The sequence below is a fragment of the Cystoisospora suis genome (assembly GCF_002600585.1).
Source record: "Cystoisospora suis strain Wien I chromosome Unknown contig_1413, whole genome shotgun sequence".
In the NCBI taxonomy this organism is placed as follows: domain Eukaryota; phylum Apicomplexa; class Conoidasida; order Eucoccidiorida; family Sarcocystidae; genus Cystoisospora; species Cystoisospora suis.
In genome coordinates this window covers 533-12,368 of record NW_027154213.1, presented here as the reverse complement: position 1 = coordinate 12,368, position 11,836 = coordinate 533, and the positions used below count along the sequence as shown (strand labels likewise).

Sequence of the window (11,836 nt, the reverse complement as noted above, 5' to 3'; positions counted from 1 at the left end):
AAAGCGCCAGTCCAAGTCCTTTTGTCAGCGTTCGGCTAGGTTCTCTTCCCCGATCACCGCGCATGCACCGGCGGGTGTCGAGCCGTAGTATCGCTCTTCATACGAACGTTGAAGGGGAGGGCTAAGGGCCCCAGAGAAAAAAGCTTAGCTTGTCGTCTTAGGCGCACTGCCTGGGTCAGTCTAGCAACTTGGTCAGAGGTCATGGGGGTCAGGGTCCATGAACCATACTCCACGGGACCGAGTCTCCCGGACTAACGCCATGCCAGCCGTGAGGCACTTCTCCACTGGGGCAAGTCACGCAACCCTGCAAAGTCGACTGCGTGTCGTGGCGACTAGTCGTGATCGCCGTATGGCGTCCAGGCGGCAACGAGCCGCACTAAATACCTGGGAGTGGTTGACAGTATACTAGAGCTGTGAGGGAACGGCTAAAGAACCTCAGAAGGGAAGTGAAACGATACTGAAATGTAGTCCCTCGCCTACGGCAAGTCTGCGGTGGTGACCGCGTTTCCTGGTGTGCGTTTGTGTGAACACCGGGCTTCTCAAGTTCTCATGGCAACCGCCACACGTGGCAGCACTGCGGGTGGTTCCAGCGTTTCCTTGGAATCTTCTCTTCTTTTGCCCGTTGTTCTGCTGACACCCACGCCTGGGATGCTCCTGTGCACACTCGCCGAGCGTGCCGGCGGTTTAGGAGCGTGATGCGACGTAGCGGAGGCGCACATGTCTTCAGGGTTTGTCGTTCCCCTTAGAGAGTCCTGTGTTGTGTAGGACCGCCGGCGCCCAGCCACAGTGCGCTTCTATCACGTTCATGATAGCGTGTAAGCTCGCCCTTGCCATAAAGAGGCATCTTGTAATCAACGGTATTACCTCCTGCTGCACTGGGGCAACTCCGAGTTGAGGTGCCCGGCCTCAGAACAAGGCTGCGATGACTCCGGCGCGCCTCCGGGCGATGCGCCGCCCCGTAGTGGTAGCTGGGGCCACGGTGGTCCTGGTGTGTTGGGTGATATGCGGCTTCCCGTCATACAAGGGTGCCGTGGGTCGACCGCTGATCAGGAGAGTACGGTGCGTCGCTGGTAGTGTTGTGTTCATGAGCCGTCGGTACGGGCGAGACAGACTTTAATACGAACTACGTAAGCTGGTGTATCATGGGCCACAGGGCTCACCAGGTGTAAACTGTGTGGCGCCCAGGCGATGCCTTCCGCACACTCGGCTGGAGGCTGCGTTGTATGCAGTCGTATGTCGCGTGGGTTTGCGTGCTGCACTAAACAAGACCCCGAGGCCCTCACAGTCGCTAGTGACGCTTGAGAACGTCAGGAAGGTGCCGACAGTTGTACCAGTGCTCGCGTCTCATTAGGGATTTCAGTCCTACGAAAAACACTCTAGTTACTAGCCTTGGGAAGGGGGCTTTCCTGTGCTTGTGGGATGACATGCTCACTGTGACTTTCGACAACTTTCTGCTTCCGCTCATCCGCGAACGGACAGAGCGGATCATTCATACCTTGACCGGATGCTCCGTGGTCATGTTGGAGATCGCTCGGGAAAGTGGACTAATTATCTTTCGACCGCAGAATTGTCATGCAACAGAGTTCTATGAATCAGCGCGAGCCACCCGTCTCAAACAGTAGTGTGGAATCAGAGAGCCAGTGATTTTCCTGAATCGTTGCAGAGTCTTTTTACGAGTCGCCTTGCTGTCTCAGAAACATCCCCGCAGCGTCTGCCAATGGCTGAGAAGAGTAGACAGAGGGGAAGAAGCCGGAAAACACGAACTACAACTGTACTCCACTGTCAGAAGGGTGATGGCTATTGTATGTGCCCTGGCTGATACGCTATCTGCAGTGTCTCATTTTCGTCCCTTGCGCTCACCGGTGAGACCCGGGCAATTTGTGGGATAGTTTAATCAGCGCCGGTGGTGTGCACGCTTACTGCTGAAACCACTAGCGTCTGGCAGGGGCCCGAGGCTCGTGAGCGCTTTTCGAAGGTCGTGCCGTAAGCGGGTATCAACCTGGTGGCAACTTTCGGAGTCCGTCCATCCGTGGACGAGTCGCTAACAGAGAGAACTTTCGGTACGCCAGCGCAAATGCACGGGGGATACGTATAGAAAGCAGACTAGGCAGTCTGCCTGCCGCCATCAGACAGGATTGCAACATCTCACCGTTGGCTGAGCCGGGCTCAGCATTCATCCCGGGGAGGCGTTTAAGTGCTTGTGTTTTGCCAGTGTTCTGCCGGCGTTCCCTTCTGGCTCACGGGACGAACTAGCGTTCGCAATGACAGAACTTGGCAGCTCGCAATGGTGTCCTAAATGACCTTCCACGGAGAGAAGAGGACAGACGGGCACAGCCACTATCAGCTCTCCTGCAAGCCTGTGCTTGCACTCGTTGTCAAGTATCACGGACCCTCCTCCTATCTAGGAAGCTGGGAGAGCCACAGAAGCTACACTCCGCGTCATGCACGCTTAGAAGTGAGGGGAAGAGGAATAGCTACAGAGTAACAAATGGATGAAAGCGCGAAGTGCGCTGGTAGCAGTTCGGCTAAAAGGTAACACGGGGACGCAAAGGCGTGCTGACACCTTGTAGGGCTAAGAACCAGGGATTTTGCGAACATCAGGTGTATTCCGAAGTTCAGAGGTTTTCCATTGATACTACTTCGATGGTACTTCCCGAGCTGAAGTTTCCGCGGACCCGAACTCCCAGTGTCTGATGAGCGAATGTACATACAGCACCAGCGCAAGGTGTATGCGTCAGCAGAGGCACCTTGCAGGCGGCCTCTGGGTTTACTCAGACAGTCTCTCTCGTGACCTGGTTGTCGCCGGTACACAGAATGAAGGGCTTCCTCATCTTCCCTGCAGTGGCGGCTGCCGCCTCGTCTGCCATCTCTGTCGCTGCTCATGGCGATTTCGAGTTTGCTGGAGCAATTGCCAGCATTTTCGGACTGAGGCCACGAAAAGAAACGACGCCAATTTCTGTGAGTATTAGCAATGGCAACTGTGTGGGTTTTACTAAGTGTCAGCGCACACTCCTAGAGCACAGGTGTGTTCGGCCGCTTTCTTCAAGAAAAAGCTGCAGAGTCCGCTGTGCCCGATGCCGCCGTTGACAACGATGACGACCTCCGGGCACAATTCGAGGTGGGCTGCTGAAGACCAGACTGCGCAGTGACCTGGCACCTTTTGTTTCTTCAGATCTTGAATACTGATCGCTACGATCACTTGTTGCTAGAGGCACAAAAAAAGAGAAGGCTCGCCGAGCAGTTACGAGCAGCCTCTGATCGTGAGCCCTGTCCCTCTATACACTGTCACGCGCATACACACATGCACACGGCTCTCAGGCGCCGCGGCAGCTGCTGGAGGGACAGAGGTCCAGAGCAAGGCAGAAGAGGAGATCGCCGCAGAAGTGACGTAAGCCTAATCCGTCTGCTCGATTCGACGGCGAAACGGCTGTGCTGCGTAGGTTTGACCGGAGCCAAGCGGATGTGTTGGAGAAGCAAGCCGACCTTCTCGAAGGTAACGTCGTTCGCGGACTACGTACGCAGTGATACGATACTCCCTCTTTCCAGAGGAAGCAAGCCAAGTGAAACGCCTAGTCGAGGCTGTCAAGGCCTCCGCTGAGAAACCAAGAGAGGCTCCAAATGCAGGTACTTGAAGCCGACATACTACGCACGAGTACCTTGCTTGCCATCGGTGTTTCAGAGTGTGACATCTTGAAAATTGGACCTGTGAAGTTTGTTCCCCAAGTGAGAGATGCTTACAGCTAGCAAGGCACGCTGTCAGATACACTGCCGTCTACTATGTAGCCTTCTGAGCTTCTTAACTTTAACGCAGAGTAAGCACTGCGCTGTTTTAGTAAAAGAACGACAAGGCTGACAACGCGGACGCCCACGCAGGGAGACAGTGGGGCGTATCACGGGGACTGCCTTCACAATCCACCATAGAAAGACAGTGAAGTCGTACGTTCCTTACAGCACCATCCTCCGGTGCTATTATTACGAGGCCAAGCTGCAGAACGTTCTTCTGGGAGGGAATAGAACTGCCAATCAAAACAGTTGCGGATTCTCCGAACTGTAAGACCGACCTAGAAAAGGACTTTTGGACCTGATTACAGTCCGTTTCTTAGGCCTTTCATTCAAATACCGAGGGAATGACCAAGTGATATGCGCATCATCACAGCTTGCCCGGGATAGCTGGATTGATGGTGAGACTTATTAACCCTGCGAGTGCTGCTAGCGTGCCTGCACCGGTTGACTGGCAGCGATGACGGAGGCGTGGTTTTGCAGAAACATGGGAATCAAGGGTAGGAGAGGACGCCCGTACTTTAGAATGATGTTGCCCCACGTTCGTTACGTCTAGGCACGCTACCCAGCGTCAAGAACGCTGAAAAAGGTATGCAGACGCGGCAAGCATGGGGAAGCTGCGCCGCAGAACTCCAACAACTATAGAGGCGAAAAAAGAGAAGCTGTTCCCCCCCCCGCCACCAGTAAGAGAACACTTACCCGTGGCGCGAGAATGTGCTTCATCTCAAGTGGCCTGACAGCCTGCTGCTAAGAAACCGAGAGCTGCCAGGGTGAATGTGAAGGTTTCTATGGACGAGAACCGGCAGGTTCACGTGGAGGTACGCGCACTTGCACCCGCCCACACAGGGATCTCAACTTCTTGTAATTCAACCCGCAGGTGAATGGCAAAGAGCAGCCAGTCGGTGAGTACGAAGTGGAGAAGCAGCGGTTCTCGCGAAAATGAGATTTTCTACTGCAGGCAAGCACGTGACCATAAACGCTGCTGAATACGCAGCAAAGGCAGTAGAAAGTGGTGCGAAAGAGCAAGTATCAACTCTATCCAGCACCGCGGAGAAGCTAAAGGTGAGGGCTGCTAGCTGGTATGGACGTCACCGTACTCTTACTGGGCCATCAGGAGAAGTCGGAGCGAATAGCTGCAAGTGAAGAAGGCACCAAGGAAGGCGAAGAAGAAGAAGGTGAAGAGGAGGAACGCACAGAAGAGTCAGAGCAAGAAGAGGAGTTCTAGCGGCCTTTGAGCTGTCCTTCGCATCGAGACGCACAACTGGCTCCCCTTACGCAGCTGTGTGGACCAGCTAAAAAACTGAACTGATCTGCTGGAGAGGCGCGCACAGCCTGCATGCATAGTACGCGGGGATACCGCCGCGGTAGAAGCGGAAAAAGTGCACTGATATCAACAGAATGACGACAACTGAAAACGCATCGGAGTACCATAGCCCGAGAAACCATGGTTCGCAGTTGCGGGACTGTTCCATTGGATGTCTCGGCCGGTGCACCGGCCGTTGTATGTATCGGCCGATTCTCCGACCGAATACGTAAACACACTTTGTGCTTATAGCGAGACACTCCACTGTCGCTTCGACCTCGAGGCGTGGCCCGCGAGAACGAAGACCTTATGCACACTATTAACCACTCCCACATAACTGCCGAAGTCACATTTCTTCGCCTCCTCGTTGACTGCTGTTTCTAGAACGGTACCAAATCAGTCCACAACCACTGAAAAAGTCTGTCGTCTGCTGTAAAGCCGGTAACGCTTCTGCTCGGTAGATAGCAGCTGACAGAAGGAGCCCGGCTTGCAAACCTGCGAAGAGACTCAAATGGTCGAGCTCCTCCACTTGCCGCTGAACCAAAGCAGGGAAGCCCCGAGCAGTTTAGGCACCCTCCAGGCTGGCAGACCAGGTGCCAGTGACATCTTTCACAGAACGCACGGAAAAAGCAACAGACAACCTCAACGAAGGGGACTTCGCTGTCGACAGAGCACTCCTGCCTCACCGGCCGTCAAGTTGTGCACGGGCCGACCAGAAGTATAGCTCGAAATCGCTTGGGCACTGTTCGCGGCTGTGCACTGCAGCTGCAAGCCCTCGCAGCCCGATATCGCTGGACATCCGGGGGCCGGCAAAGGTACAAGAGGAGCTCGCCGCTGAGATCCAACCTCAAAGCCGAACTCTGATTCTGCCACCCGCGCTCTGCACGCGCGCACATCGGGCTCGATCGAACCTGGCCGTCTAGAGCTTGACCTAGGGGCCTGCAGACGATTAGCCGAGAGGCAACAGGCACAATCCCCGGAATGGATTGCTGAAACGAAGGCAAGCACTAGACTTCTTCGAGAGTAGGAAGGGCAAGAGGCATAGGGCATCCCGCACGAAGACCCTGTTTGTCGTGCGACGCCACTGCTTAGGCGGAACGAGTATACTCACACAGAGAAACCTGCGCACACGGGAAACTTCACACCCACTCCAAAGTGTGACATGCAGCGGGTCGAAGCCGAAAGAGTGATGCCTATACTGGAGCTCTCCCCTGGCATGCGTCGCAACCGCTCCCCTCCTCTTGTTCGGGTAACCATATACGCTCCGTAAAACCAATGAGCAACCACGTGCTAACACCCAGGCAGACCTTGTGCTGGAGGCAAAAGCCACCTTGTTTACAATGTTCTTCGCCTTGGCCTGCAAGAGCCAAGTTGCCCCCGACCACTTCAGCATTTTCTTTTCTCTGGAGACTATCATTGGTACCTGGAATGCTCCGTCGACGCGTTGGCGCTTTTTTTGTAGTAGGTCCACGATCTCCTCCGCGGCGCGGTCTAACCTCTCACGATCGTTCAGCACTTGTCGTACTCGTTCGTCATCTAGAATGTCATCGGTTGACGGCCGTAATGCAGGATCCTGCGTCAGAGAAACAAGTCGACACTGCGGTGCAGAATTCACACCTTGTCGAGCACCGAAACAGGATTTGCAGCCGCTGTACAGGCTTACCTTGGCGGTAAGGGCTTGAATCAACAGCTTGAACGTCGGATGACTGTACGGGGACAGCGGACAAAAGCGGTGACGAACGGACTTACGCTTCCGGATCGGTGGGTAACAGTACCCACTCTGGCTCAAAACTGACTTCGAGAAGATCCCTGCATAAGCACTAGTTCATCTGGAGGCACAGGCGTCTCACCGAGGAGGCTGCTCAGGGAACAACAAGCCCGTATGGCCCAGTATCATATTTCGACACCTGGAAGGCTCCTTGTCCGCGTACGGAACACGCGCGTAACACATGGCGTAGAGTATCATTCCCAAGCTCCACACATCTGACTTCATGTCGTAGTTAGGACTGAAGAGTCCCTGAGGAACAGAACATATAAGCCGAGCAAATGTCCACATCCCGTATTCACACCCCGTGTCCAGCAACTGACAGACTTCAGAGGGACCTGACGTGGCCCGGGTCGCAAACCACCAGATGACTGCGAATCTTCCACACCGCTGCGGTTCACACGAAATAATGAGCTCACTCGGTCGTCAACCTCAAGGAGTTCAGGGGCTGTAAACTCTATAGTCCCAGTGTACCCATTGCGCTCTGCCCGGATCTTCCTCTCTCCTAGTAGCTCCGCTGTCCCGAAATCGGAGAGCTGAGCCCGGCATTTGAGTCTCCCGGTCATCCTTTCAACTGAATGCTGTAGCAGGACGTTGGGCGGCTTCATATCGCGATACAGAATCGCGCTATGATGCAGATGCTGAAGTCCGAACAGAATGTCGAAGAATAGTTTCCAAATCTGGTCGTCCGTCAGGTATCGGGAGGGAGGATTCTCAACCCCCTGATCCCATATCAAATCTTCCAAGCTTTCTGGAAACACAGAGAAAAAGACTTCAGCTGACTTACTGAGAAAGACAGAAGATGAACCACGGAGTAACTCGAGCTCACAGAGCACGCGTTTGAGCACGTTTGACAGCTTCTAACGTACCAGCGGCTGGGATATAGCCGGTCGGTCCCAACTCACTACGACAGCGGCTCAAATCTTACCCCCGTTACAGTATTCCATGAGAACGAAGAGCCAGGGAACCCAGGGACACATAGGATTCGATCGATGCATCTGCACGCACAAAGAACGTACTGGAGTTCTCGTGTACATCTGTATGTAGATAGACGCACATAAGGGAATTGAAGACTTCGCACGGACCTCCCAGTGCTACGCCCTACTACCTACCGCTTCGACCGTAGACGTGGAAGCACGTACGCAGGCCGCGAACACTGCAAACCGCCGGCACGCTCTAAACACAGAAACCGGCCTACGGCGTCTAGACATGCGCTGACCCACGGGAAGGACCCGCACACTAACAGACTGACCTCCAGCCAAGAGTGCTTGTAGTCAACAATGTTCGGATGATGCAGTTTCTCCCTAATCTTGACTTCTTGAAGCATCTGGATCCAGATCACACGAGCACACAACGCAACCGCAGAGACACAAAGAAGTCCGACAGACTGCACTAGTAACAGTGACAAGAGAAGAAAACCGCTCTCTCGGTGTGCTCTCGTCAAATCCATCTCAGTTCGTAGTGTCGACCACAGGCGGCTACGAACAGGACAGGACGGAAACGCACCTTAGCGAGCCAATGCTTGTTGTCTCCAACAGGCAGCTTCTTGACAGCGTACTCGCCCAGCGTCAACTCGTCAAGGATATGAGTGCACAAATATACCTGCCCATAGCTGCCGCTGCCGAGTTTTTGTTTCTCAACAAAAAACCTGTTGTAGTAACCAGTTATCAGAAGCTCGACGGGAATGTTCTGAAAACACAGATTCACAAAATACACACTTTACTATCAGAAGTGCTCCGCAGCTAACCGCAGTGACATGTATCAGTTCCGATGCACTGCTAGCCGTAGTTGCTGTTGACACAATCTTCAGCCCCATTCTTTCCTCCAAGAAACAACTCACACAGCAGGCTGTTGACGGGACTAGAGCCGGCTCCGCACAGGTCCGTAGATACTCGTGAACGTTGAAAAGATAAAAAACAAGCAGGCGCAGGATGAAGTCTCCGTACGAAACACTGGACGTGTATAGCACCATTCCGAAGAAAAACACCTGACACCAACGCTATCCAGCGCAAGTTGCAGCAAAGAACCCCGGAGCTCTCACCTTCGGATACGGTATATACTCCTCTGGCTCGGATGAAGAAGAGAGATCAGCTCCAGTGCCAGAGGAAAACAACAGTGAATCGTCACCGTCGCTCTTAACCCTTGCTTGCACTGTGCCGGGAAAGTTGACTCTTGCGGACGGAAGCCGTAGGGTCTCCGCTCCTCCTGGCTCCGCGAGCGAAGGACTTTCGGCTCCGAAGATCTGCTGATGCCGTCCAGAGCTCGAGTTTTCGTCGGAAACCTGACTGTAGAGTACTGCGCGAGTAGCGGGCTCTGCCGAGCTGATTGCATGACCAGCGGCCTGAGTGCGGGAAGACCCGAAGGCGCAGGACGGGGGCAGAGAACAAGGGGTGCCGCCTGGCAACATAGTCACACCTGCGTCGGCACTGTCAAAAGAGGGAAGAGCTGCTGTGCCATGGTGAGAAGAAACACTTGAGGGGTCCAGTTCTACAGTCGGGTACGCAGAAGAGCTCGCCCCTGCGGGCTCCGCAGTGCTGTAGTGGCTGAAGTGCCCTGAGGAACTTCTCTGGGAGCATTGTCGCCGGCGCAGCCGCCTAAAGAGGTGCTGAAGGATCTGAAAATACGTCTGAGCCTCGAAGGAGAACTGCTGGGTATCAACTGTCTGCCCACAAAGTGGGCAATGAGCGACATGCCTGATGTAACGACACGCAACCAGCAATATCGCGGAGAGCCTTTTATTTTTCAAACACCCCAGAAAGCCCTCAAGGCCCGTATTCACTGGCCACGCCACGTCACTGACCAGCTCTGGCTTGCCGGCATGAATGCAGTCTCGACGGAGTAAAAGTGATACCTCAGCAACAGACGTACACAAACGCCCTTGCATACCAAGGAGCCCCGAAGTCACTAGAGCCAGTCAGCAAACCAAGACGGTGCCGCGTAGGCGACAGACTGACTAAGGCTTGCAGAGAAGGTCATACATTGTGGACGTGAAACAACTGCCCTACTGGTACGGCGTCAGACGAGCTCACGAAGAGTTCACGGCCGACCGAAGCCATCCCGCCGACCCCCAAAAAACCTGAAACCGACTTGCAACTGTCGCTTTGGCCAGAGAAGTATATGCACTACTACAACCGATGCAGATCCGCAGCGACACCCGTCCACGTCTGAGCGAGGTACAAACTCCGGCTCTGGGAAGAGCGGGTGTGAGATGTGCTATATGTGACTACCAGTGAGCTACCGCAAACTCCCGTCTCGGCAAACTGACGGTGCTTCCCACACCGCAAGCCACTCACAAACGACCCAATAAGTCTTGCACAAACTACAAAGTACTAGCTGTAGCTAGGCAGGGCCACCGCAGAGACTCGGCTCGCAAGTGTCGCGCGCCACTTACTGCAACCGAATAGCCCGTTCTTCAGCCGTAGTGAGCGACCTCGCCCCCGCCCTGTTCGTGTGCGGGTTGAAGAGCACAATGTTGCGGTTTTTGTACAGGACAATCTCATAATTATTCTGCAGAGCACTCTCTGTTGAGATCGGGGTGGACAACCGCAGCTCTCCCGCCGGCATTCCACACCTGGCGCTGCCATCGGAGGCGCCGAAGGAAGACGCGTCCCCGGAGTCCGCTATTGGAAGCAAGCCACACTCATCGGGCAGCGCAAGGAGAACTGGATGATTGAGTGCGTCACGGTGAACTCCAGGTGTCAAAAACTCCTGTCTGCCACCAGGAGCGCCCGAAAATGTCGGCCCTGACGAGCCGGTTGAAGGACAGCCCGTCGACCTCCCTGCAGATGGACTAGCAGTTCCTAACTGCGGGGTCAGAGGTACCAGAGCATGAAGCTTGTCGTGGTCCATCACGTGCCTGTGAGTGCCACCTTGCTTCACTCGTACGTACTCGAAGACCCGCGGGACGCTGTCACGCTGACGACAAGTTCGGATGCCGACTCAGGAGATTGCGTCAGGACAAGATGGAACGGGTCCTCCGGAGAAGTCACTTCAGAAGCGAAGCAGGCCCGCTCGACGCGCCTGCTAGAAAATAGCGGTTTCAACAGGCGTGAGCGGGTGTAACCCCCGATACTCGTCGGAGAGCCAGTCCGACCTGCATGCTCACTCGCATGTGGACGAAACTGACGACGCCGGCTCCCTTTTGAAAAAGTGCTACGGTAGCCCCTTATGAAATGTTGTATCTGCGAAAAGAAACGAGGTCAGCTCAGCGCAGTCGGAGGGGTGCAAATGAGGTGTGAGTCGTGATCGACTGACTCGCCGCTAAGCAGTTGAGCCCCGGCCGCGCATGCTGTCCCTGGAACATCGAAAAAGCGCTGAACGACTCGGATCCTCTTTCTAGCCGGGGTCACCGATTTTCTGCTTCAGAGGACTTTCTTGCCCAGAATACCTGCGGTGCAACGACACGTGAGGCAGTTATACTGGAATTGTGCGAAGTTACTTCGAATGTTGCCTGCTGACTCGAGGTGTATTTTAGGTGTTTGCTAGCTGGATACGTCAGAAATCGCGGCTGCCAGTCAACAAAACCTAGCGCATGCGCGGCGCCTTTCACGCTGATTGCCGTGTATCCCTCGCCTCGCTGTGCTGTTTTTGAGGGCGTGTAGCTGGCGCGTGTTCCTTTGAAGTCGGAGAGCGTTGCTTTTTACTTCTGCCAGCGCAGGAGGTGTTCACACTGGTGTGTCTTTTTCAGACCCCTTGGAAGGGCGTACGCCGGTACCCGTACTGCCTGTGTGCCGTTTTGGGCAATTTGTGTTGTTCTTTCTCGGGAGAGAGCAACGAAAGAAGAGACGCTTTTGCCCGGATGCTGAGGGGCTTCAGGCGATCTGCGGAGTGTTGGGACCACATACGCGGGCGTCCCCAGGACTTCGGTTGCGGAAAGACGGCAGGACTGTCGGGCAAGCGGGGACTGTGTGTAGCGGTTGTCGCCAGAACTTCGAAAGAATCGGCCTCTCTTCTTCAGGACGGCGCGCTATTTGCAACAGAGACGCGTG

At 54.7% G+C, this 11,836-nt stretch overlaps 1 protein-coding gene across 1 annotated transcript; it reads right to left on the bottom strand.

Annotated features, from left to right (window-relative positions):
- Window positions 1–5,329: 5,329 nt before the first annotated feature.
- Window positions 5,330–11,090, bottom strand: CSUI_003229 (wee kinase; the record flags this gene model as incomplete). The annotated part of the gene is made up of 11 exons (XM_068063427.1): window positions 10,240–11,090; window positions 8,890–9,541; window positions 8,355–8,537; window positions 8,101–8,175; window positions 7,777–7,846; window positions 7,268–7,599; window positions 6,934–7,100; window positions 6,747–6,789; window positions 6,507–6,656; window positions 5,770–6,022; window positions 5,330–5,463 (listed from the first exon to the last, which is right to left on the bottom strand). The coding sequence occupies exons 1-11, from the start codon at window positions 10,695–10,697 to the stop codon at window positions 5,330–5,332; spliced, it is 2,517 nt and encodes an 838-aa protein (XP_067924596.1). The 5' UTR covers window positions 10,698–11,090.
- Between the last annotated feature and the right edge of the window lie 746 nt (window positions 11,091–11,836).